Source organism: Meriones unguiculatus, chromosome X, assembly GCF_030254825.1.
Source record: "Meriones unguiculatus strain TT.TT164.6M chromosome X, Bangor_MerUng_6.1, whole genome shotgun sequence".
NCBI lineage: Eukaryota > Metazoa > Chordata > Mammalia > Rodentia > Muridae > Meriones > Meriones unguiculatus.
This window is the reverse complement of record NC_083369.1, coordinates 39,646,430-39,673,800: the sequence shown is the minus strand read 5'-3', so window position 1 is coordinate 39,673,800 and position 27,371 is coordinate 39,646,430. Positions and strand designations below refer to the sequence as shown.

At 47.5% G+C, this 27,371-nt stretch overlaps 1 protein-coding gene across 5 annotated transcripts; it reads left to right on the top strand.

Annotated features, from left to right (window-relative positions):
- Pdzd4 (PDZ domain containing 4) lies at positions 1 to 27,371 on the top strand. Of its 5 annotated transcripts, none has more exons than XM_060375792.1 (9): positions 1 to 681; positions 9,805 to 9,831; positions 20,546 to 20,781; positions 21,804 to 21,894; positions 22,386 to 22,484; positions 23,782 to 23,844; positions 24,209 to 24,310; positions 24,455 to 24,565; positions 24,743 to 27,371. In XM_060375792.1, exons 1-9 carry the CDS (start codon positions 622 to 624, stop codon positions 26,279 to 26,281), a joined length of 2,328 nt encoding a protein of 775 aa, XP_060231775.1. In that variant the 5' UTR covers positions 1 to 621; the 3' UTR covers positions 26,282 to 27,371. The 5 variants fall into 5 exon arrangements, with proteins under 5 accessions (XP_060231775.1, XP_021512079.1, XP_060231776.1 ...); XM_021656404.2 differs by having other exon boundaries at positions 20,546 to 20,799; XM_060375793.1 differs by lacking the exon at positions 9,805 to 9,831.

The window sequence follows — 27,371 nt, the reverse complement described above, 5'->3', positions numbered from 1 at the left end:
GGCGCGCGCGCGTTCCCTGCGTCCCAGGCAGGAGCTGGAGACCAGCGGCCGGCTGCTGGCCAGGCTCTGAGAAGGCGCCGCGAGCCCGAGAAGCGGGACCCTGCGCGGCTACAGCTGGCGCGGGCCTCGCAGTCCCTCGGTCGGCGGGCCGGGCCGCGGCGCCAAGCCAGGAGGCTGGACTCCTGGGGTTGATGGCCATGGGCGGGAACCGGAGACGGCAGCGGCAACGGCAGCGGCAGCGGCCGGCCCCGCGGGCGGGGAGGCGTGTGGCCCACGGCCCTTGACGGCCCGAGCGGCCAGGCGCGTTCCCGCGCCTCCTTGGGGTGGGGGGGCGTAGCCAGGCAACGCCCGGCGCGCCCGCCCATCCCCCGCAGCCCTTTTTTCCCTGGCTGGGTTCGAGGGAGCATGCCTGTGTCTGGCCTTGGCCAGCAAAGAGTTAAGTCGAGGGGCGTGGAGCTGTCTTCCTCTTGGGGGCGTGCCCCCCACCCCCGCTAGGCGGCTCAGCCCCCCCGCGGTAGGTTATGGCCCCGGGCCCGGGCCCGGGACCTATGGTCCCACGCACTGGCCAGTGAAAGCCGCGTTCCTCTTCCCGCTCTCCTCTTTCACTCGCCAACCAGCACCATGGGATGTAATATGTGCGTGGTCCAGAAACCGGAGGAGCAGTACAAAGTGATGCTTCAGGTAGGGCGCCTAGGCTGCTGGGTCGAGGGGCGCAGGGAGGGCCTGGTGGAGTCGTCGGAGAGACAGGTGTGGGAGGACCAGAGGGCCCGGAAAGGAAAAGGTAGGGAGCCAATCTCACCCTCATATTATGGGTTGCTGGGTGCTGGCGCCCTGTGGGAACCATCCAGGGATGGGAAGAAAGGGGTGGATTTAGGTGTTCGAGGCACATCACCTGGTACTTCGAGTACATAAGGACCATGAACCATGTGTCCAGATCAGCCCGGGTGGGAAGTTAGGATTCTGTCCCAGGACCTCGAGGCGCTCAGAGCTCGGGATGGAGGTTGCATAGCAACGGCCTGAGTTCCGGGCACTTGTTCCCCTAGTTGGACCCAGAGCCTAAGAAGCAGTGGAGCGCCCGTAGGGCAGAGGACAAATCCCGGTCCTGGCAGGCTAACCTCAATACATAGCTTCTTGCACCCACTCTTTGGTCTGACCCGGTCACGCCTATCAGCTCCGAGGCCTCGGGCATCTTGAGTGGGTGATGCTGGGGGTTGGTGGTGTCCAGCACGCGCTCTGCCTTTTCGTATCCACTTTGGCCTGTTGGAATGTGGGGACAAGGAGGGCGTTGCAAGCGACGCGTGCAGGGCGAGAGGTGACACTCTGCGGCATGCTCGCACCTTGAGCCAGCCCCTCAGCCACGAGTGGGGTTTCCTTGCCTGTGCGTGGCGTGACTACGTGAGTGCGTGCCTGTGCCCCGTCTGTGTGTGCCCGGAGGCTCAACAGCCCCGCGCGCGTGTATACTTTTTGTGTGCACCCTGAGAGTTGTTTAGTGAAATGTGTCCCGATGTGCACTGAGATGCACTAGGGCTAAGTGTCAAGAGGTTAGTAGGAGTAGGGACCAGGAGCGGAAGTGGGTGCAGGCAGGTGAGTTTAGTGACTTGTGCCTCAGGTATTGAGCTTGTTGATTAGAACCAGGGTACAAGTGCATTCAGGTGTTGGCGTGGGGAGAACCTGTAGGCTGCTGGATGAATAGAAGAAACTCCCTCCAGGAATGTGGCAGGAGTAGTAGGGGAGATGGTGTCAATCAGAGTAGTGGGGTGGTATTGAAGTGGCTTTGGCAATCCAGCGTTCTTACCGTAATAGAGAATAGGAAAGGGTGGGAATGGAGGGCCAGGTTGGGGAGGTCTTGTCCAAGCCTGCTGTCCTTTCTGGTCTCCTCAACTTGACTCTGTGTGGTCTCTTACCCTCAGCCAAACCTGTCCCATCGCTGTTGTTTCTCCTCTTGTTCCCAATGTTTGGAGCTCTCACTTGTCTGTTGCCACTCTAGTGGAATAAAAATCTGGAATGACCTAGCTTGGACCCCATAAAAGGGACTTCGCAGAACCCATTGGATTTCAGAACTAGGGCTGCCTCCATTTAGGTGACGTGGGGGAAGTCTCTGCTGAACTTCTTACTTAAAAGAGAGCCCAGCCTCTTACAGAAAGAACTTGGCCCTCAGCTAGATGGCTAGCTAGAAGGGAGGCCACTAGAGAGCAACCTTCATCCTCTGTGTTCAGGCCCAATGGGATGCTAATTTTTTTTTTTTTTTTCGAGACAGGGTTTCTTTGTGTAACAGACCTGGCTGTCCTGGACTCGATTTGTGAACCAGGCTGGCCTCGAACTTACAGAGATCTGCCTGCTTCTGCTTCTGCCTCTGCCTCCTGAGTGCTGGGATTACAGGCATGCACCATTACTCCCGACCAAGATGATAGTCTTTAATGTTTGAACACAAAATTTTATTTTTTTGTGGTTCTCCTTGGCACAGTTTGAGTCCAGATAGTTTTTAAAGGCAGAGCTACCCTTTCAAATTAACTAAAAACAAAAGGAATTAATATAGAAACAATGGAGGGAAAGCAGTGAAAGCTGTTAGGTAGCCCAGGTGAGGAGCTTATGGGAAAGGGATGTTCATAGGCCTAAAGGAGTTTGCTTTAAGCCTGACCCTACCAGAGCAGAAGGCAGCTTTTGTCCTGAAAACCCTGGCAGTTTCCAGTATCCCTTTTCTGCCTCCTGAGATCCTTAAACAATTGTGCTTTCCCCTTATTGAGTGCCCTTTTCCCTGTCTCTTTCAAAGTGACTTCATCCCTGTTGACTCATGGCCTCCACAACTTGTCAGTAGAGACTTTCTCACCATGACACACTAGAACTTAAAAGAAAATCATAGCTTTATTGACATAAAATTCTCAGGCTCTACAATGTATCTTTTCAGAGCAGAGTGCATTTCAGTGCTTTTGGCTATTGTGGATAATAATACAATGAATGCTGGTATATAAATGTCTGAATCCTTGCTTTTAATTCTTTTGAGTAATACGTAAAGACATAGTTGCTGGATCATATGGTAACTTATAGTAGAAGTACAGTTACTTCTCAGTGATGGTACCATTTCACACTAATACCAGCAATGTACATGGGTTCCAATTTCTCCACATGCTTGTCAACACTTTTTTTTTCTGGTGATAAAGTAGCATGTTTTGTGGGTTGTTTGCTCAGATATAATGTTGGGGATAGAATCCAAGGACTTACACATGCTAGGCAAGAACTCTACTATTGAGCCATACTCCCAAGCTCTCATTGCAGATTTGATGATTTGCCTATCTGTTGGCTAAGTGCTGTAAGTCATCTTTTCTTGTGTTTGTTGTCCATTTACATATCACTTTGCACAAGTGGCTGTCTTTATGCACATTCTAGGAAGTTTTGAACTTAAGAAGTAGTTAGTCCTCCATCTTTAACTCTTTTTAAGATTGTTTTGGCTCTGTTGGGTCCCTTGTCCCCTTGAGTTTTGGGATCATCTTGTTTTCTGAAAATAAACTGGGATTTTGGTGGGGTGGCATTGAATCCATAGTTCAGATTGTAGAATATTGCCTGTTTATTTGGGCCAAATCTTTATTTCAAATATGGCTTATATTTTCTTTGTTAAATATTTGATTGTTATTTTTAGTTGTATATGAGTGTTTTGCCTGCACAAATGTATATATCAGGTGGCCTGGTGCCCTAAAAGGCCACAGAAGGCATCAAAATTCCTGTGACTGTAGGGACTCCTGGAATTGACATTACAAACATTTGAGCTATGTGGGTGCTGAGAACTTAAGTCAGGTCCTCTGCAAGAGCAGCCAATGTGCTTAGCTGATAAGCCATCTCTCTAGCCCGAGTATTTTATTCTTTTTGATGCTATTGTAAGTGGAATTTCTTTTTAAGGCAGCCTAGTTGTTTCATAGGCCAGTCAAGAACTTATGTAGCAGCCTGAGCTTGAACTCATAACAGTCCTCCTACTTCAAATTCTCAAGTACATGAGCCAATATGCTGTTATGCCCAGATCTTAGGATCCCCAAAGACCACCAGGAGCCAGACCACATATGTAAGAGCAAAGAGATTTATTCGGGCTTCATCTCAGTCTCCAGCACAGTGGATCAGAGAGGAGAGCCCCGAGCAGCTGCATGGCAGGGTTTTTATTGGGGTCTGAACCAGAACCAGCAGTGCCCAGCTTAGCAGTTACATGATTGGGTGATATTCATTCAAGCTTGTTACAAAGTGATTGCTAACTGACATAACTAACATTGAGCGAGCTATCTATAGTCCTCAAGAATGTTAGGTCTTTTCTGTGCCATGAATGTTCCACTACAAGGTCAGTGGGCTGCCCAGCACAGATGCCCCACCCTGAGATAAGATACCTTCCCATTCTTGTGGTTAGGCTCAGGCTGTTCCTTGGGTAGGGAACTTTATGGTGTTGTTCCTGGAATTGGTGACTTATGGCTCAGTACCTGGGACTGATGACTTTTTTTTGGGGGGGGGTGTCAGGCCTGGACTTCTCATTGCCAGGCTTGGAATTGTTTTCTAAGTTTCATTTTTGTTTTTTAGTGGTGGAGGTAGAACCTACTACCTTTCATAAGCAAGACCAGCCCTATACCACTGAGCTAACAATGCCAGTCTCTCCCACTGACCTTTACACACTGATCTTGTATTCTGCAGTCTTACTTAACTCATTTGTTCTAAACCCTTTTTAGTGGATTTTTAGGACATTTCTATATACTGTGATTATATCCTTGACAAATAGAAACAAGCTTACTTATTCCCAGTCTGGATGCATTTTCTTTTTCTTGCCAATCTGTTGTGGCTAGAACCTCTACTATAGTGCTGATTGGATGTGGTAAAAGCAGACATCCTCGTTTATAATGTGAGAGGGAAAAGCATTCACCTTTCTACCAGTAAGGGTATTTTGCCTGGATGAATGTCTGTGAATCACATGCATCCCTTGGTGTTCCCCTAGCCATCCATAACATTCCCTGGAACTAGGGTTACAGGCAATTTTGAGTTACATTTTGGGTGCGGAAATCAAATGTGGGTCCTCTGGAAGAAAGCAAGTGCTTTTAACTGCTGAGCCATTTCTCGAACCCCTGCTCTTTATTATTATTATTATTATTATTATTATTATACAGGATCATGTTATGGAATAGAGGCCTCAAACTCTTTATATTCCTGTCTCAGAATATTGGGCTTAGCAGGTTGAAGAAGCTCCTTTCTGTCCCTGGTTTGTTAAATTTTTATAATGAGAGGTTGTTATTTTGTCAAATGCTTTTTTCTGTCATATTGAGATGATTGTGTAGTTTTGTTATCTATTTGACTGATCAGATCTGTTACAGGCCCCTTAGAACAGTGTGTTAGAACCTGATGACCATGTCTATTATTTCAATTGTGTCCTTCTAGCACACTTAAGCAGGTTGAATGGGGTACAGGAGGAAATAAGCTTGTAAAATACAAGACAAAAAGGGAAATCACTGGAGGGAATGAATGGAAAAAGGACCACTGAATTGTAACAGCTATCTTCCATACAGAGTCAACTGCTTTGTAATATTGTCCCAAGAATTTTTCTTTTATCAGTTTTACATTTTTCCCCTTACATTGTGTGTGTGAGGATGCATGTGTGGGGATCAGAGAACAGCTTTCAGGAGTTGTTTTTTTTTTTGTTTTTGTTTGTTTTTTTACTATATATGTTCCTGGAATAGAGTGCAGGTGCAGATCATCTTTTAGGTTTCCCTACTCACCCCACATAGTCTGGGGTGGCTTTGACCTCTATGTAGTTGAGAATGCGTTTGAACTCTGGATTTCTCCCTGCCCCCTCTTTTTTAAAATATTCATTTATTATTTATACAATATTCTGTCTGCATGTGTACCTGCACCACAAAAGAGGGCAGCACATCTCATTATAGATGGTTGTGAGCCACCAGGTGGTTGCTGGGAATTGAACTCAGGACCTCTAGAAGAGCAGCCGGTGCTTTTAACCTTTTAGCCATCTCTCCAGCACCCCCTTATTTTTTGATAGGTCAGTCTGTAGCACAGGCTTGTCTCAAATATGTAGGTGAGACTCATCCCTCAGGCTTTGATATCAAAGAACAGATTATTATGTGCTCTGGGACCTGAACCTAGCTAGGGTCTTGTACATGCTAGGCAAATGTACTCTACCCACTGAACTACATCCTTAACTCTTTACCTCTTTATTCTGAGGGCTGTGTGATCCATTGAAATAAATTGTGACAGAAGCTTATTAGCAGTTGCAGGGCAACTGGGGCAGCAGGGATATTCAGATCCTTGGTTATGGCACCAATTACCATTGTCTCTGTTTCAATGGTTTTGCAAGTATGTACACATAATATACAAAACTATTGCACTTCACATTCTACAGGCACTTACCATGTGGTAATCTTCAAAACTCAGTAAACTTCAAAACTCAGAACTTGATGTTTGCACATGTACACCCCAGGTAATATGTTCTTTCGCAGCCCTGTGACTTGTGGGGTATCTATCTCCACAGTCTCTTTCCTTTTCCTCCGTCAGGTTGATGTGGTAGCAGGGAAGAGTGGTTTTGCCCTCAACCCTTACCTGTGGGAAAGTGCCTGGGTGGCTGGGTGCCTCAATTTCCCAACTTGCTATGTATGGATAAAAGAGCACTTGTTTATGGTAGATGAGCTGATGGAAGCAGCTTGCATGTAATCTCCTTCATTATCAACACTGGGTCCCTTGGGATACAGGAGGTAGAAGTAAGTCATTGTTGCTTTAGCCCATTCAGTTAAATTCTTAAGACACAGAACAGGACCTGTTTAAACATTCAGTGACAAAAGACTGTCTTACTTACCTTATTCTGAGTTTCTCTAATGTGGAAGAAAAGGGAGAAAAAACAAAGGAAAAGGCTTCAAAATTGTGAGAAAGTATAGCATGCATGGTGACTTAGGAGGGGGATAACAGTAGAGATATATTTTGACATTTACACAGAAGGAACATGTTTAAGAAGTTGCAGGACTAGATGCCAAGCTACCTTCCTTCTCACAATGCATTCTGTCTGATCTTCACTATTGCCTGAAGCAGATAACATTATTCTGGCTATGGCTAGCTGTGCAACTTGCCTTTGCTTTGCTAAGCTAGCAGGAGGTGGTGGTATCTTTGGCTCCCAACTCCTAACATTTATGATGCACACAGGAAAACTGAACAAACACCCAAAGGACATGGTTTCAGGAAGTTTGCTATTAACCATATAGGGCATTCCTTTTCCCTGTCTGCTTCTCATGTGGGACTACAGAATTGTGGAGGGACAGCTGGCATTTAGAAAGGTGTGGGGGGGGGCATGAGGGTAGGAGTTTGCATTTTCTTCTCACAAACTGCTTAAACTGCTTTCTTGATATGAGGGCTTCAGATAGGAACTTGGAGGTCAGTGAAAGCCTCACATTATATCAGTATCAGTGGGGAAATGTTATTTTTGTTTTTGTTTTTCACAAATAAATGGTAAGACTTCACCACAAACCTATTACATTACAAAACCAGCACTACCAGAGGACATTGCCTAACTGCCTTAACTCAGGCCTTAAGTGGCCCAGTCTAGCCTTCTGTTCCATGTGCAGCTGACCCTCTCTTTTTACCACCCACATTCCTTCGAGTTCAGAAGAGATGGCTGGAAAGGATGAGATTGAGAGTGGTGAGCAGCCACACCCTTTCCCAGCTTGGCAGATGTGGGTCAAATGTGTTGCTGTGTCCATGCTGGAAATGAAGGCCTTTCCTAGCCACCAGTGGAATAACCCACTTCGGCAAGAGTCAGCCCCTTGTGACTGTGAATAAGAAAGAAAAAGTTCATCTTTATGCAGGTATAGTGGTACAGTGTGTAACCCCAAGACTGGAGAAGCAGAGGCAGGAGGCTGGCTAGCCTGGCCTTCCTGGCAAGACCCTGTCATACAAAGGGCATCTTATGAGGGAGAGATCCACGGCCACTACCTTGACTATGTAATGAAGTTGGGCAGAAGTGAGGATTCTGTGTCAGCACATGGCTGGTGCTCTTGCCAAAATGATTAACCTGAGTTTCATCACAAAACAAGTCAGCAAGTGTAGATTTTGGAATATTATTATGTAAGTACTCTGCCAGGAACCCCATATAATGAAAGGTGAAATGAAAAACTAAAGTAGACAAGGGGCAAAAGTGATGTGTATGGGCTGGAGAGATGGCTCAGAGGTTAAGAACACTGGCTGCTCTTCCAGAGGTCCTGAGTTCAATTCCCAGCAACCACATGGTGGTCATAACCATCTATAGTGACATCTGGTGCTCTTTTCTGGTGTGCAGGTGTACATGCAGACAGAACATTGTATACATAATAAATAAATAAATCTTTTTTAAAAAGTGATGTGTGCTCCTATCATGGTACAATTGTCAAGATTCAGAAGTGTCAGATGGGGTCTGTGGTAAATTACATGATAAAGTGAATGCAGTGTTAGTCTGGCTTTCAAATGCTTCTGAAAATATCTGAGTGAGACCAGGTGTGCATTCTGGGAAGATCTAGGTTAAGGAAATATGCAGGTGTTTATCCTTCTTGCAATTTGACAGTTTTTGAAACCCAGAGTTAGGAAAACATAAATGGGAACTTCTGTTGGGCCACTGTGGGGGATAAGAGCCAGAATGTTGAGGACCTTCTGTGTTTCTTTGGGATTTATTTTCATTCTGTTGATATGCTCACTTTGCCATCTCAGTAACATCTGTCTGGGTCTAGGAAGCTGCTTCCTGGCTATCTCTTGTATACTCCAGAGAGCAGAACTGATAGCCAGCAGGTGGTGTGTCAGTATTTATATAAAAATGCCATGCACACAACCAATCTTAAATCCAATGAGGTTTATTGGCTAGAGATGGAGAGAGAAAGAGGAAAGGTGAGAGAGAGGAAGAGAGCGAGAGAGGCATGGCAGGGAGGAGCACCCCAACAGAGACAGGGGAGAGAGCACGAGAGGGGGAGAGTTCAAGAGCAAGAGAGTAAGAGAGAAGGGGAATGGCTGATAGGCCACTATGTACCTGGCCCAGATGATGTCATAGGACACAGGTACGGACATAGGACGTTGTCAGGACCCTAGCGGTCCCTAAGGGAAGGCCAGTTGAATTGCTGGCACAACATAACATTCCTCCCTTTTTGTTTAATTAAAAAAAAAAATGAAGAGCTCGGGCTGCTTGTCATGTAAGGCAAGTTGAAGTATATAAATGTAGGTTCATTGGAAGCAGCTGTCGGTTGCCATGCAAGGGAGTGAGAAAAAGAGAAAATGATAGCAACAAAATATCCAGATTACATGGTTAAGAGGAGGAGGGGAAGTCCCTGCCCTGAAAAGTTCAGGGTAAAATGTTGCCAGTAGAGAGTTGCCAGCCATGAACTGCAGCAGGTGGGGACTGAGGAATGCTAGGAGAGCCTGGAGCTACTTGTCTTCGGCCTGAAGCACACCATCCCAGCCTTTTGTTAATAATAAGTGAATAACGGGCATAGATTCTCTTCTGGTTACTTCCTGCTGACACTGGGGGCCTATAGGGAGGTCAAAAGGCTAAAATGCTGGCCAAGTCCAGGAAGAACAGGCTGTTTTGATGCTGTCCGGGGCGTGTGAGAACATTGGTGGCTGGGAGGGAAAGTGCCGGTCTAGCTTGATGGAAGTCTGTGAGGTCAGACTGGAACACCTGTCGTAGGTGCTTTGGGGCTGTCCTGGATGTAGGAAACACCTGGGTCTGGCAGGATACTGGAACATATGTAAAGGTAGAAGACAAAGTTCTGCACAACATAACAGGGTGGGAACTGGATGCTAACTTCCGGTTTCTTTTCTCCCCAGCCTCAGACTACTCATCTGAAGAGTGGGGTAAGCAGACTGATTGTGGCACCCGGGTTCCTTAGAAATGATGTAGTTTCACCGGCTACCTCTTGCGTTATCCATGAGTGCAAAGGACCATTTCTCAAGCCAAATAGGAAGTCTCAGGCCTTGCAGGATATCCCAAGGTAGGGCTCTTTTCTTTTGGCCCCACCTCTCCCTGTGTTTCTGGAGACCCGGGACTAGTTAGAAGGCATCCCAGCCCAGAGCTCAATGAAGTCAGGCTGAACAACGCCAAGCGATCCGTTTCGGGGCCCTCACTCTCTGGCACCGCCCCGGAGGACAGGTGCAGGAATGGTGCTGGGGGCTTTCTGATATCTTCCTGCTCCTCGCTGCCACGGCAGCCGCCTCTGCAGCCGCGCCGCCTCCGCCCGCCGCCTCCGCCGCTGCGGCCGCGATCTCTTTGTCTGCAGCTTTGAATCCAGAAGGCGGGGCGAATGCTCCTGCGGCCCCTGCATATCTGCGCAGTGTGGCCCCACCTTCTCAAGGTCTTGGTCCCTCAGCCCTTCCCCATCACTAGCTTTAGAAATTTTTTTCCTTCAGTAATTCTCTTCAGCATTTATCCCACTACACAAATTACCCCTCCACACCTACAAAAAAAAAAAAAAAAAAAAAAGGAAGCAGGTGTCCCGTGTTGCCCTAATCCATCCGCAAAAGCTTTCAAAGAAGGCGATGCCTATTCAGACTGAACTTCACGGTCTGTCTCTCCTGGTCAGTTTCTTCGCCATCTATCTTGTCCCCCTCCAAGTCTGGTTTCTTGCCCTTGGTTCTCTGTCTTGATGACTCTATTTTCTTCCCAACCAGTTACTGTAAAAGTGCCCTCAAAGGCCTCTTTTTTTTTTTTTTCCATTTCATGGGCACCTCCTCATGATGTCAAATCAAGAACTATTCCTAATTAAATTCAGCAACAGCAGCTGGGCACGGTGGTGCACGCCTGTAATTCCAATAATCAGAAGACAGAGGCAGGCAGATCTCTGAGTTTGAGGCCTGCCTGGTCTACAAAGGGAGTCCAGGACAGCCAACACTACACGTTTCAAGCAACAATAAATTGGGGGGTAGTGACACTGTCTTTTAATCCCAGCGCTATGAGTTTTTGGCCAGCATGGTCTACATAGTGAGTTTCAGGTGACAGCCAGAGGTGTACAAGTCAGACCCTGTCTCAAAACAAAAACAAAAACTCCAGCAACAATGCTTACAGGATACTCAAGTTGGTATCTCTTGTTTAGTAAGTGTAGGTGTAATGGCTCACTGCAGATGTTTGTGGGTCTCAGGACCTCCAAGCTGCAAGCAGGAAAACACACTTATCCCCATGTGGTACCCCCGCCTGTAATCTCAGTACTTAGAAGGCAAAAAAAAAAAAAGAGGAGCAGGAATTTAAAAATATATGCTACACAGAGAGTATGTGATAGGTAAGATCATGTCTGAAAAAATAGTTGGAAGCAATCATTTCCATTTCCAATTAAGCAGCAACCCTAGAGTTGTCCCTCAGCCTTCCTTTCTTTTGTAAGGATATCCCTGGTCTCTGTGGATATCAGCAATAGCTTTCACTTTTATTGTGGTAAAATACATCTAATGCAAAATGTGCTATTAGTGACTTTTCATCTATTCACAATGTTCACCCACTAGCACTGTCATTCCAGAGCACGTTCATTGCCTCCAAAGAAAACTGAGACCCATTAAACTGCCACTCCCCTCTTACCTTCCTTCAGCTCCTGGCAACCATTACACTGTTTTCTGTCCCCATGGATTTGCCTGATAGAGATGTTCCATTTAAATGGAATGCCATACAATATGTGCCTTTTGTATTTGCTTTCTTTTGCTTAATATAAACCATTTTTAAGGTCCATCCATGTTTGGGCACATCTCAGCAGTTCATCTTTCTATTCTGCGGTAGAACAATAATCCACTTTGCATGAATCACAGCATATTTATCTGTTGGGCTTATGTACTTTTTTTTTTTTTAAACTCAGGGGATCCCAGCTGACTTGGAGTCCATGTCCATTTGCCAAGTGCTAAGGGGTGTAGCTGTCTGCCCCTTTCCAATTGTCTATTTTTTTTCAAGACAGGGTTTCTTTGTGTCTGTCTTGGAACTCACTCTGTAGACCTCAAACTCAGAAATCCACCTGCCTCTGCCTCCTGAATTCTGGGATTAAAGGTGTGGGCTACCACTGCTTAGCTTAATTATATTCTTGATCGTGGGGCAGGCATTGTGTTTCAAGCCCTCTGCCCCCACAGAGAAGCAGCTGCCACTGGTCTTTGCCTTACTTTTCAACTCCCCGCCCTTCCATGTTCAGAATAGTTTCCAAGAATCACCAGTGCTTTGCCCCTGAGACTATTGGCTACTCTCATCAAAAGATGTCCGCTCTGGGTGCCTCTGATAGACACTGGAGATTGCACATCTAGGACCTCATTTTCCTCACTTATCCTCTATTCACAAAGCAGGTATCCACCCATAATCTCAGCATTGGAAACATGGAGACAGGAGGACAAGGAGTTGAAGGGTTCAAGGCTAGCCTGGACTGCAGAGACCCTGCCTTAAAACTGAAAAAAAAAATGCTCTAGGTAATTTAAACCTGAAATAAAATAGCATTGGGGTATACAGGTAGCTGCACAGCATTATAGATGCACTAAACATTTTTTTTATGAAAAAAATAGTTTTGTTTTGTTTTTTTTTCATTTTTTGAGACAGGGTCACACTGTGTACTTGTATACTTCTGGCTAGCCAAAAACTCATTATGTGAACCCGGCTGTCTTTAAACTCACAGAGATCTGCCTGCCTCTGTCTTCCAGATGCTTAAAATAAATGCATGTTCAACTTGGTTGTATATTTTTAAAGTGGCTAATTTTGTCTTAGGTGTATTCTACCATAATAATAACACTGCTGCAAATGTCCTTGCAAGTAAATTTGAATTATGCCTTTTCTCAAAGGCCTTTCTAGTTACCTTACAGAAGGTTGACTATTTTATATCCTTAAGGCAAAATTCTGTTGACTGTGTGGAGGCAATACTGAGTCAGGCTGGAATGAGGAGTGTCTGGTGGCATGATGTATGGAGATGGTGACTGTGCCCTCTACTTCAACACTTTGTTTCCCCCTCATGTGTTCCTTCCTTTTTTTTGGAGGTGGGAGGGAGCTGTTGCTGCTGCTGCTGATGATCTTCAGTCCATGTTGGAATTTTGAACAACTTCTAATGCCAGCTAAGGGATGCCTCAACACAGGATAGATAAGCTTGCCAATGAGTGTGAGAGCAATCAGGCAACAAGGAAGAAACTTCCTTTCTTCATGTCCTTTTATGTGGGCCATCTGTCACAAGAAGGTGTGGCCCAGGTTTAGGGTGGGTCTTCCCACTTCAAAAGAACCATCCAGTTGTACTCAAGTTAACAATCAAAACTAGTCATTACACCTACAGAGCCATCTCTCAGCCTCCACCTTTTTTTTAATTTGTAGTTTTTTTTAATTTTTTTTTTTTTTGGTATATGCATTGTGTGTTGCATGGATGTGTGTGTGTACTGGTGTTTGTGCCTATTTGCATGCATGTGGAAGCCAGAGAAGGATGCCAGATATAATTCTTCTATCACTCTTCAACTTTCAGTGAACTAGCCAGTGAACCTCCAAGGATCTACCTGCCTCAATTCCCCAGTTCTGGGGCTATAGGCGTGTGCTATTGCCACTAGCTTTTACATAGGTACTAGGGATTTGAGCTCAGAACCTCATGCTTTCAGAGTCATCTCTCCAACTTGGGTTTCTTCTTCTTCTTCCTCTTTCTTCTCCTCCTCCTTCCTTCTTCTTTTGCTTCTGCTTCTGCTTCTTCTTTTAGGCAAGATCTTATGTACCTCAAGCTGGCCTTAACTCTTTATGTATTTGAGGATAACCTTAAACTCTTGATGCTCTTCCACTTGTCATTGCTGGGATTATAAGAGTGTGCCAATGTACCTGGGCTTGTTTTTTGTTTTGTTTCAAATTTTTTAATTTTAATTTTTATTAATTACAGTTTATTCACTTTGTATCCTAGCCCCCTCCCACATCCCCTCCCAATCCTACCCTCCCTCCCTCTTCTCCTATGCCCTTCCCCCAGTCCACTGATAGGGGAGGACCTCCTCCTCCTCCATCTGACCCTAGTCTATCAGGTCTTATCAGGACTGGCTGCATTGTCTTCCTCTGTGGACTGGTAATGCTTCTCCCCCCCTGAGGTGGAGGTGATCAAAGAGCCAGCCACTGAGTTCATGTCAGAGACAGTCCCTGTTCCTATTACTGAGAAACCCTCTTGGACACTAAGTTGCCATGGGCTACTTCTGTGCAGGGGTTCTGGGTTATCTCCATGAATGGTTCTTGTTTGGAGTATCAGTCTCACAAAAGACTCCTGGGCCCAGATATTTTGGTTCTCTTGTTCTTGTGGGTTTTCTTGTTCTTGTGGATCTCCTGTCCTCTCCAGGTCTTCCTATCTCCCCCTTCTTTCATAAGATTCCCTGCACTCTATCCAAAGTTTGGCTGAGTCTCAGCATCTGCTTCGATACCCTCCTGGGTAGTCTTTCAGAGGCCCTCCGTGGTAGGCTCCTGTCCTGTTCCCTGTTTTCTCCCTCTTCTGTTGTCTGTCCTGTTTCCCTTCTCGAATTCTATCTTACTTGCGTGAGTGTTTTGCCTACATGTATATCTGCACAGCACACATGTATGCAGTGTCTGTGGAGGCAGAAGTGGGTGCTTGACCCCTGGGACAGAAATTTCAGATAGTTATGAAGTGCCATGTGGGTGCTTGGAATTGAATTCAGGTCCCCTGGAAGAGCAATCAGTGTTCTTTAATCACTGAGCCATCTCTCTAGCCCTCCACCTTGTTTTTTGAGACAGGATTTTATCTGACTTGTACTCAATTGTTTGATTCAGTTCTACTGGCTGGCCAGTGAATCCCAGAGGCGTCTTCCTGTCCCACCTCCTCAGCTCTGGGATTACAAGTATGCACCCTCCAGCATTCTCTCTCTCTCTCTCTCTCTGAGTCAGAGCTTCACTATACAGCCCTGATACTTCAGTTGTATAGACCACAGCACAGTGGTCTTCAACCTATTAACAGCAACACAGGGGGGCCTCTCTCCCACTAACCTTCTATCTCTTTCCTAGGGTTAAAGGGTTGGTAGCAGAGAGGTAGAGGCCTAAACACCCCAAATAAAATAGTTTAAAAATAAGCACAACAGGTTTGTGGATGAAACCACCTTCAGATGGTGAAGACTGAACTCCAGATTGAGTGACCTGAGAGCTTCTTGACACACTTTTTAAAGGTATTCTTGGCAGATCTGAAACCACCCATGTACCGTGATCTTCCTCTCTCTTCTCCAGAGGGATTCTGTGTATTGATTTTCATGCAGGTTTTCTTCTATTGCTGATGCCTTTAAGAAGTAGAGCTTTAGGAAGTGGCCAGTCAAGGTGGCTCACACCTGTAATCTCAGCAGTCAGGGAGGATCTCTGTGAGTTCAAGGCCAGCCTGGTCTACAAAGTGAGTCCAGGACAGTCAAGGCTACACAGAGAAACCCTGGGAAAAGAAAACAAAGAAGTATGTGTAAATCAGGTGATGGTGTGTACCTGTAATCACAGTACTTAGTAGAGGCAGGAAGATCAAAAGCTTTCTAGGCTAGCCTACATAACTTAGTGAAATTACATCTTAATTCCTCAGCAAAAGAAAAACATACTCTTCCATAAATTGTACAACTCCTGCCTGAGTACTGTACTTCTAATACCAATGACCAACTCATTTTTGTCTGATGTGACCTGGATATAAAAATGCTTTAAGTCCAAAACACACATGCTCTTGTCTGGAATGTGCTTTTTGTTGGTGCATATATGCTCTTAATGGTTTGGTGTTCCCTGTCCCAAGGATTCTAACAGGCATCCTTCTCATCTAATACTGGGCTGGTTTGGACTACCTTTCTCCTAAATAGCTTTGTTGTTGTTCTCCTAGTTTTTAATCTTTGGAGTATCCTGTTTTCCTATACCCCATATACACTGTTCACTCATTGCCAAGGCAGGGTGTTTGCTTTGTTCCAATTACCTCTCTGGTCTTGTTGCTATGTTTGGAGCTTGTATCAGGTGAGTACAGAGGGCATCCTGAGGATCTTACAGATGAGTTCTAATATTTCGACTGTCTTAGTTTAGGTTTTTATTGCTGTGAAGAGACACCACGACTACAACAATTTTTATAAAGGAAAACATTTAATTGAGGCTGGCTTACAGTTCAGAGGTTTAGTCCATTATTGTCATGGCAGGAAGCATGGCAGCATGAAGGCAGACATGGGGCTGGAGAGGTAGCTTAGAGTTCTATGTCTTGGTCCACAGGCAGCAGGAGACTGCCCCACTAGGCCTAGCTTGAGCATAGGAGACCTCAAAGCTCACCTCCACAGTGACACACTTCCTCTAACAAGGTCATGCCTCCTAATAGTGCCATTCCCTGTGGGCCAAGCATTCAAACACATGGGGGTCACCTTTTCAAACTACCACATGGATATTGCTGTCTGAGGTGCTAAGGGGAGGTTGGTGGAAGCAAAACTGGATTTCTATGCCAGTTTTGTTCCAGCTCTGGAAGTAGAACCCAGAACCTTATGCATGCTAAGCTACACTCCTAGGCCTGAATACTTTTTACAGAATAGCGCTCTGAAAGTCAGAAATGCCTCAAAGCAGTTGTGGATCAGGCAGGATTTCATGGAGGATAAGAGCTACCATGTAATTGGTCCTGTCCTGCTTTGCACAGTGCCTCATGTATTTCCATCTTATTAGGAGCTTCTACTCACTCTAGAAGGACTCTTCCTTGTTACACATGCTCTTGTGTGGAATGTGCTTTTAGTTGGTACATACATGCTCTTTAATGGTTTGGTGTTCCTGTCCCAAGGATCCTAATAGACATCCTTCTTTATCCTTCTCTCTGTACTATCTACCCTCACTAGTTCTTGAGAATCATCATGACCTGAAGAGGGAGAGAGGAGCCCAAAGGGTATGGCTACCACTTGGGCCAAGAGATCCCTCTGGCCTGTCATAGGCATTCTTTCTGATGGTTCCTTTTCTGAGGTACTAAGACTGTGTGTTCCCAGCCCCCACCTGCCTGCCCTGCAAGCTCTTCCCTGTGCCTGTGCCTGGTTTCCATAGTAACACTGCTGCTGGGTAACTTAATGATTCCAGGGAGAAAGGCATTCCTGTAGTTCTGTGTCACCTGAACATCCCACTGTGTGCTTGTTCTTGTCTTCCTGCCCTGGGATTTTCAGAGTAACTCCTTCCATACAAAAATCCCCAGATCATCTCTGATATCTTCTGCCTCTTTGTTTCTACTTAAGAGTAGTGGTGAGCTAGCAGATGTGACAAAACAAAACTAAGTAGTGAGCTGGAACACTGGCTGATTTCTGTGGTGTAAACACTCTGCTATAGCCCACTACTGTAAGCCACCACTGAGCAGTGTGAAGAAATGTGCAACCACACACCTTCAAGTGTTTACTTCCAGACACAGAAGGGAAATAATGCCAAGCACACAGACTATAGCAAAATGTAGTAAAGCAATTAGAGAGCCGGAAGGCTTAGTTTTAATTGCCTTTGTTTTTAATTCCATTCATTCAGTTACAAGTTTCTCAGTCACAATGCTGATGTTAATGTGTTTTTAACACCTGGCTCCAGTCTCTGCTTTGGAGACAATTCCTTACATCCTGTTAAAGGCCTTTCCTGAAACATCTTGGCTGGTGTCCTGTGCATAGCCCCATTCCTTTGCCTGCTTGCTAACTGGCCTCCATGGCTATGCAGGGCTTTTCTGACCTTCCCCTTCCCTCTCTTCCTCTCTTTCCTGTCCCTTCCCCCCGTTTTGAGTCAGGATCACACATAGCCCAGACTGAGCTCTTAATTCCCCATATTAGAAAGGAGGCTAACCTTGAAGTCCTGATTCCTTTGCCTCCTGAGTGCTAAATGTGCTACCACACCCATCCATCTAATTAAAAAAAAACAAAACACTTTCCTAGAAAACGTGTTAACCTGTTTCCCTTAAACATGTTTTAATAATTCTACTTCAAGAAAGACTTATCTATCACACTATTGTGATAGATAACCATTATACAAAGATACACGAACAATACTCCAAAATAGACCTTTGCCATTATAGCAAAAAACTGGAAATGACCTTCTTGCTATATAGTAGGAATTAGCCAGTAGAATTTAAAGGATCTACCTCTGCGTCATAATACACAGAGAAGAAAACTGAAAGTCTGCCCACCAGAGTAAAACATTCCATACATCCCTGAGATCACAAGCAGTTTTGGTTTCCTAGAGTTTTAAAATGTTTCACAAGAGACTGATGTTTCTATTATATTTAGATAAAATGGAATTTTTGTTATTTTGTGCTTTCGTTTTTTGAGACAGGGCCTTGTGTAGCCTAGGTTAACATCAAACTCCCAAATGTTGGAATTACATACATGACCTGCTACAAAAATGGAGGTTTTTATAAATCAGTTTTTAGAACATGGAGCATGTCTTTAATCCCAATACTTGGGAAGTACATGCAGGCAGATCTCTGTGATTTCAAGGCCTGCCTGGTCTACATAGTGAGTCCCAAGACAGCCAGAGCTACATAAAGACCCTATCTCAAAAACAAAAACAAAAAGTGAAATAATAAAAAAAAAAGAAAGTTCAGGGGAGAAAGGAGACAGAGGAAACAAATTTATCTATAAGGACATAATGAACATAATGAAAGAGCACAGGAGTGTGTGGACTACATGGATTCAGAGAAACTGGGAGATGTTTCTGAGTAAGGAGGGCCCTCTTTCCGATGCTTCAGTTGTCATGTTGCATCCACCAGCACAGATTGCAGTCAGATTTGGCATGTCTGTGAGAAACAGGTGGATGCTGATGCTCTGAGTGCTTGACACAGGATCTTTGCCGAGTTGTAAATGTTGGGATAACTAGGCAAAGCAAAAGACTCACAACCACATTCTCTAGAACCACATGGAGCCACAACCATAGCTAGGGGTCCTCTCTGAGCCCTTCCAAGTGCTTTCCCTCTTGTTTGGTCCCTAAGAAAACTAGCCTTTTCACTTGTATGTTTTCTTTTTCCATCTTCCTCCCTGTTTCTATGTCTGAAAGGGTCTCTTTGTAACTCATACTGGTTTTTTACGGAGCTAAGGATGAATTTTGAACTCCAGATCCTCCTGCCTCTACCTCTTCTTTCTGAGTTCTTGTATTAAAGGCACAAGCCACTATACCCAGCTCTTATTTTGTGGGGTCGGGGGAGAGGCAGGACTTAAAGTTTTGCTATGTATGTCAGACTGGCCTCAAATTCCCAGTGGTTCTCCCTAGCCTCGGAAGTGTCACCTCTATTTTTGGCCCATCAGTTTCTTTGCACCTACTCAAGGATGCTGCCTACCTTCCTTCAAGGTGGGGGTGATCTCTAGCTTCATGCTCATCCCAGTGGGGACCAATGGGTATGGTCTTGCTCAGTTCAGAATTTTTTTTTTTTTTTTTTTTTTTTTTTTTTTTTTTTTGGCAACTGCCATTTTCATCTCCAGAAACTGCTTCCTGCTTCTTTGCTAGCTTTTTGACAAGTGCCCTGAATTCTGGTGGCACCTGTTTTTTATGTCCCATTTCTTTTTTTTTTATTTTTTATTTTAATTTTTGTCCTGTACCCAAGGAAGGCCTAAGTAGTAAAGCAAACTTCTCCAGAGCTTGACATATTCTGGCTGGGCTGAGGTCAGCCTTCTGCCAAGGGATACTTGCTCAACACTGAGGCTGAGGCTGAGGCTGCCTGCCTGCCTGCTTGTCCACCCTTTTTCCCCTTTCCTACCCAGGGTCTCAGCATGCTTTTGTCTGAAAGATACCCCTGCCTATCATTCTGCTTTTCTGCTTTTCCTTCTGAGTCCTGCTTCTCTCTCAGGTGCCCTCCCTTGCGCCTCATTTTCTCTACTATACAGGCTCTCCTTGACTCAATGTGTTCACCTGGCTGAGCCTCACTTTCCTCATCTGTTCAACAGAGGAAATACCTGTGTCTCCCTTAGGGTTGCTAGGGCTTTGGATTTGGGGGTGGGGAACTCACTTTAAGGGGCCCTGCCTGCAATCTGGAGCATAGCAAATACCCAATAAATTGTGCTGGCCTCGTGAAATCCACCATTTGGCACCTTTTTGAGGACACTTTATAATTCCAGCTCTTTTTGTGTCAGGAGGCAGCTTCTGTTCAGCAAGTCAGTTGGAATAGCCCATTTCCTTGTATATTTTGCTGTTTTCTCCATTACCCCTTCCCTGGGTTTGTTGTTTTCCTGGCCCCAGTGTTGGGTGGCACAAGTTGACACTCACTGAGTCTGGCTAGTTTGTCTCAGCCACCATCAAGGGATCTTCTAGATGCTAGCTCTGGCCTCAGTACTGCCAGAGGAGAAGCACATCCTGATGGGAGGGAGGACCAGAGAGCTTTGGATGGTTCCTTATGGAGGAGGGACTTCAGATGTTTTGAGGTGATGGCAGAACCCTATACAGATATTCCGTCACCTGGCTTTGAGGGAATACACAGACAGAACTCTGGTTTGGAGGCTGACAAATAGGGTCTGCCTGGGAAGGAGGCACCAGGGGTAGCCAGGGCTATGGGTGGAGATCACGTGTATATTCCTTGATCTGGGTGCTGGTTAGCAGGTCAGGGTCCTGCTGGCTTTCAACTCCAGAGGGGAGAAGTCAGCTCTTGAGGGTTCTCACAGAGGCATATCTTCGCCACAGGTGAACGGGAAGGAGCTCTCCAAGCTGTCTCAGGAGCAAACCCTAGAGGCCCTGCGTGCCTCCAAGGAGCCCCTGGTGATCCAGGTGCTGAGACGCAGCCCCCGTCTGCGGGGGGACAGCTCCTGCCATGACCTTCAGCTGGTGGACAGTGGCACTCAGACCGACATCACCTTCGAGCATATCATGGCACTGGGCAAGCTGCACCCGCCCACCCCACCCATGGGCATCTTGGAGCCGTACGTCCTCTCTGAGCTGTGAGTTGCCTTCAGGAGGGCCTGGGGGCCCTGCCCCCAGAGAGGAGATGCCACCTGGGGCAGCTGTCCCCATGCGACCCACAGGCGGCTTGCTACAGCTCTAGCCATGGTGGGGGAGACCCAACTCAACTGCCACTCTTGGGCAGGAAGCAGGCTCCTTGACCTCTAGAGCTGACCGTGGCACTCAGGCTCAGAAACCTCCAGGCCTCTGGCCTCAGGCTTGGCACCAGCTGGTGGAAAGACTGAGGGGAAGCCTGTGTGCCCGGGACGTGGCTACTACTCCATCCTCTTTCCTCTTCTGCTGTTCATTGTCTCTGCCACCTTACAAGTATCTCTCCTTGAATCTTCTTGCATCCCTTGTCTGTCCCATTCTTCCACCTGCTCTGAATTTCCTCCATCTCTCTTCGGCTTCTTTCTTTGGCCCTGTCGGAAGAAGGGCCTTTCATCCTGGCCTGGTGGCCATGATCATGTGAGCAGCACTGACTCATTCTGCTAATCCCACCGGGGCCTGCAGGGAGGTGGTCCTGGGAACCCTTTTGTTCAGAGAGGTAGCAGGCAATAGAGCAGTGAGAATTCAGTCTGAACTTTGGGCAAGGAAGGCAACCCCTCCCTGGAGGTGGAAGAGTGCCGCTCACTCTTCAGAAGGCCTGGGTAACTCCCGAGGGTTCTGCATGAGTGAGTTACAGTGTCAGAGGAAGCCTGGGCACTTAGCTTTGGAGAAGTCAGCTCCTGGTCTGGGAGCTTGGATGGGGAGAGTTAGGTGTGCCTGCTTAAGTCCTTAGGACAGACCCCTGTGACCTCTAATAAGAGCATTCCCAATCCTTCTACACCGTTTGTGTAGATCAAAGAGAAGGGTTCTAGAAGCAAAAGCTTGGCTACTTTCTCTAGAGAGTACATTTAGAACAGGGTTCTCTGCTTACTGTACTGGGACTGGCCGGCTTGGAGCTGGGGCTAGGGTGACAAAGAAGCAGATGGCCCATCTGACCCCCCCTTCTCCTGGGCAGCCCCCCCATCAGCCATGAGTATTATGACCCAGCGGAGTTCATGGAGGGCGGCCCGCAGGAGGCAGAGCGAATGGACGAGCTGGAGTATGAGGTGAGCCTAGTGGCTGCCCTGGTCAGCCAGCCAGGCCAGAATCTGCAACCAGCAGGAGTCTTCACAGGCCCACTTTCTGCAGCTCCGCACAGGCTGGGCTTCTGCTGCCCTCTGGTGGCTGGGTCTCATGACCCTTCCTGGTAGAGAGTCCCTTGAGTCAGGGAGGGTGTGGGTGAGGTGGTGTGTTCCTCCTGTATTTTGTGGCAATGACTCTGTGTCCCACGCATGTCTGTGTTCTGTGTGTCCTGTACATCTGTGTCTTGGGTGTTTCGTGGTAGGGAAACCACTGAACACTCACACCATTTAGGATGGTAAGAGAAGGGAGCCCTCAAAGGTAGGGGTTGCATACTCTATTCGGATAACTGAAGCAGAAGGGCAGGGGATACTAGGGGCAAGGGTCTGGGCCAAGGTTGCAGCCAAGTCTGCAGGCGTCCCTGCTCATACACTTCAGTCCTTTATATCTCTACTTCCTACCCTACTCCTTGTGGCAGGAGGTGGAGCTGTGTAAAAACAGCCACCAAGACAAGCTGGGCCTGATGGTGTGCTACCGTACAGATGATGAGGAAGACCTGGGCATCTACGTTGGAGAGGTATGGAGATGTGCTGTGGCAGGCTATGACATACAGAGCCCCAGAGCTATTCCAGCCTAGCTCTGTGCTCTTTCCACAAAGCCTGTCCAGGATTTAGGGCTGCCCAGAGGTTTTAACTACCCCCTAGGTGTCACAGTAGGTTATAGGTGTCAAGGCCAAGGTGTCTATGGCTTCAGTCCAGGGAGACAGTTCTGCTGACCTGTGCCCAGACAGCAAGGTCCTAGTGGGGCCCTTCTCTCCCCGTTCCCTTTCCTTTGGCAGATGTCTATGTATCCAGCAGCGCCTCTACTAGCACTATTCTACTAAAGCTACCCTTCCAAACAGAAAATGTCCCACTGCCCACAACATCCCAGACTTGATGTATTTTCATTATGAAGAAGCATCTAACTATATGTCTAGTGCCTAGTTCCTGCCCCAACCCCCCAACCCCCAATAAAGAAAACAAGAAAAAAAATTCTGAGGTAGGTATGGTAGCTCAGGCCTCTGTAATCCCAGCACTTGGTAGGGTCAGGAGTTCAAGGTCACCTTACATAGTGAGTTTAAGGTGAGGTGAGCATAAGTTGCATGAGAGGACCCTATTTCAGAAACAAAACAAATCTCGTGTGGGTAACTCAGAAACACTCAGAAGGCAAAGTTAGGTAGATTTCTGTGAGCTTGAGGTTAGTTAGAGTGAGACTGTTTTGAAAAGGGGCATGTGTGTAGGAGGTGTTCTGGAAGGATGATTCTTACTGCTCTTCCAGAGGATCTGAGTTTAATTCCTAGAACTCACATGTCTCACAGCCACCTCTAACTCCAGCTCCAGAGGATCCAACTCCTTCTGGACTCCACAAGTACCTACACTCACCTGTGCATATACACGCAAAACAAAACAAAACAAAACAAAAAACAGAAAATACAAAGAACTAAAATAAATCTTCAATAAAGTTGGGGCATAGCTAAGTGGTAAGTGCTTTCCCAGCATACACAAGGCTTATTCAGTTCCTCAGCACTGAAAAAAAGAAAGACTTTGATGCAAGAATATAGAGTACAAGGGATAGAGGTAAAAACAAAGTATTGGGTAGGGACTATGGAGCCGCTTCTGGTCATCCTGTTTCTCCCAAGCTGAGGGAGCAAACTGCCTGGGCCCATTGTTGCTTCCTAGAGCTTGGAAGATGCTACTCTGAGGTGAAGTGGGAAAGTGAGCAAGCCTGACATTTGCTTTGGGAGCACCCTAAGCTGAGGCTACCCCCCACACATACACACATGATGAAAAGGACACCATAGGTGCCCATGTCCCCAAGATGCATGTGTCCTGCAGGTAAATCCCAACAGCATTGCAGCCAAAGACGGCCGGATCCGTGAGGGAGACAGAATCATCCAGGTGAGCACTTGAAGTCAGGCTGCCATGCCTGCCCTGCTGCAGCCCTGCCCTCTCCTCAACCCATTCCTAGATCTTTTCTGCTGAGAACCTGGCCTTCTACCCTGGAGCCTGGCCAAATCTCATCTCTGTTCTGCTCAACCATCCTGAGTGGCTCCCATTTATCCCTGTCAGCACCTCCCTGGCCTCTTTTCCCTCCACTTCTACTCCCATATTCTCTGAGCACACGTGCTCATACACAGGCCAGACCATCCTTTCCCCTGATGCATTCTGCTTATTTAAACTTTCCCAGAATTCAAGAGCCTGTCCTTAGCACAACCAGAGTCCCTGATAGCATTCTTGTTGATTGTCCCCTGGATCTCTGCAGATTAATGGAATGGATGTCCAGAACCGAGAAGAAGCAGTGGCCATCCTGAGCCAGGAGGAAAATACCAACATCTCCCTGCTGGTGGCCCGGCCCGAGAGCCAGGTATGTATGTTCATTTGACAGGATGACACAGAGCCCCTCGAAGGCTTTCTGTCTGGAAAGCTGGTAGTCTGTTTGCCTAGGGCAAAGTGGAGGTACATTGGGGAGGTTTTTAAAGTATTGGCTAGCTCATATCTGTCTCTGCAGCTAGCAAAGCGGTGGAAAGACAGTGACAGAGATGACTTCCTAGATGACTTTGGATCTGAGAATGAAGGGGACCTTCGTGCCCAGAAGCTGAAGCTACCCCCTGTCCAGCAGGTGAGGAATGAGGAAGGCCTGCTAATTGGGGAGGGAGAGAGAGGGAGGAAGGAGAAAGGGAATGTAGGTGTTCGACCTAGGCCTGGAGAGGAACAAGCCATGAACTTCTTTCTAGTCCTCTTGCAGCACACTTTTCTGTGGGAAGCTAACTGACTGTATTTGTCATTTCTATCCCAGCCTGGAAATGATGAGAAGGGGGTTCCTGATGGGGGCCCAGGCCTGAGTAACAGCCAGGAGTTGGACAGTGGGGTGGGCCGGACTGATGAGAGTACCCGCAATGAAGAGAGCTCTGAACATGACCTGCTGGGAGATGAGCCCCCCAGCACTACCAACACCCCTGGAAGCCTGCGCAAGTTTGGCCTGCAAGAGGATGCCCTGCAGAGCAGGGACTTCCACTTCAGCATGGACTCTCTGCTGGCTGAAGGGGCAGGGCTGGGAGTGGCTGACCTGCCTGGGCTCACCGATGAGGAATATGAACGCTACCGGGAGCTGCTAGAGATCAAGTGCCACCTGGAAAATGGCAACCAGCTGGGCATCTTCTTTCCCAAGGCCTCCAGTGGCAACAGTGCCCTAGATGTCAACCGCAATGAGAGCCTAGGCCATGAGATGGCCATGCTGGAGGAGGAGCTTCGGCACCTAGAATTCAAGTGCCGAAACATCTTGCGGGCACAGAAGATGCAGCAGTTACGGGAACGCTGTATGAAAGCCTGGCTGCTGGAGGAGGAGAGCCTCTATGACCTGACAGCCAGTGAGCCCAAAAAGCACGAGCTATCTGATATCTCTGAACTTCCAGAGAAATCAGACAAGGACAGCACCAGTGCCTACAACACTGGGGAGAGCTGCCGTAGCACTCCACTGTTTGTAGAGCCTCTGCCCAAGAGCCCCATGAAGCGATCTGCTGCTGGCAATTCCAACTTGAACCGGACCGCTTCTGGCCCTCCTGTCACCACACACCCCAAGGGATCTCCTTCACCAGGGAGCCCTGCCAAGTTCCGATCACTCTCTCGGGATCCCGAGGTGGGCCGGAGACAGCACACGGAGGAGCGTTTCCGCCGCAGCACCAAGACAGGCGTTACTCTGGAGCGTGTGGGCCCTGAAGGCAGCCCTTACCTCTCCAGGCGTCATTGTGGCCAGGAGAGTGAGCATTACCACAGCTGTGTGCAGTTGGCCCCACCACGCACCCTGGAGGATCTGCGTCATGGCTCCTTGAGCTTGGCTAGTGGTCCTCGGGTAGGTGGGGTGGTGGCTACAGCTGTTGAAGCACCCCGCATGGAATGGAAGGTGAAGGTGCGAAGTGATGGGACCCGCTATGTGGCCAAGCGGCCTGTGCGAGATCGGCTGCTAAAGGCCAGGGCCCTGAAGATCCGAGAGGAGCGCAGTGGTATGACCACTGATGATGATGCAGTAAGCGAGATGAAGATGGGCCGCTACTGGAGCAAGGAAGAAAGGAAGCAACACCTGATCCGAGCCCGGGAGCAACGGAAGCGGCGTGAATTCATGATGCAGAGCCGTCTGGAGTGTCTGAGGGAGCAGCAGAATGGGGAGAGCAAGCCTGAGCTCAACATCATTGCGCTGAGCCACCGTAAAACCATGAAGAAGCGAAACAAGAAGATCCTGGATAACTGGATCACTATCCAGGAGATGCTGGCCCACGGAGCACGCTCAGCTGATGGAAAAAGGATCTACAACCCTCTCCTCTCTGTCACCACTGTTTGACCTGCCCCAGCAGGAGCCCAACCCAGGCATAGAGAGCCTGACCCTCACCCTCCCTTAGAATCTAGTGTGTGTCTATGTGTGTGCTTGCACGCTGTGCTCATGCACACTCCTACCTGTATATGTGTGTGTGCACAGGACTTTGGTAATAGAAAGCCCCAAGAAGGGACACTTCTCTTCCACCTATTTCCTTCTCCCCAAGAAACTATGCCAACAGCCAGCATAGAGGACATACCCATAAAGGGCACCTTTGTGACTGTGCATGTGTGAGCACACATGGTGTTCTTGTTATGTTCTTGGAGACAGGGAAGTCAGTGCAGAGAGAAGTGAGGTGGAATATCCTAAGCACAAGAGAATGTCCAGCTTCATGCTGAGCATGGCCTCTCCCCGCCTCTAGGAGCCGCAGTTATTTGTAGACAAAGGCAACCCTGAATTCTGTGGTTTTTCTCCTTTTCTGTGCTTGCCAATAGTTGTTTTCTGTTTTGTGGATCTGCTCTGGGGGCTGGCAGCTCCTTTAGGCAGCCTGACAAAGGTGGACCCCACTGAGTGCTGGCTGGGAAGGAGGTTGGGGGGAGGAAGAGAGAGGGAGGGTTGGGTGGGAGGGAAAGGAAGGGAATGGGAAAGAATAGAAAGCAGCTGTCCTGGTAGCCTCTTCTTGGGGGTAGCAGGGAGGCTCTGCCTTGGCTTTCAAGGCTTACCCACGGGGCCCACCTCTCCCTTCAGTGACTGAAGGAGAGTGAGACCACAGGGATTGTGGGCACAGTGTCCATCCAAGAGGAGTTTGCTGACTCCTGTCCTATGCCACCTGGAAAAGAGCCACTCTTCTCAGTGGCCTGAGCAAAGAAGGCCAAACCCACTGAGCAACAGGGAAGACCTTATCTAGCCTAGAGATGACCTGGTGGGAGTTGGGAGGTCTGGACCCAGTGAAAGGAAGGTAGAGATGTGACTAGAACCTCTTCCAGGTTGTGTGACTTTTAAATGTGGCACTTCTTTGGTGCATCTCAGGCTCGGTGAAGCTCATATTGGAGGTGACAGGATGCCCCTGCTCCCCACCTATATCCCAAGAATAAAGCAAGCTGCCTTTTTACTCTAA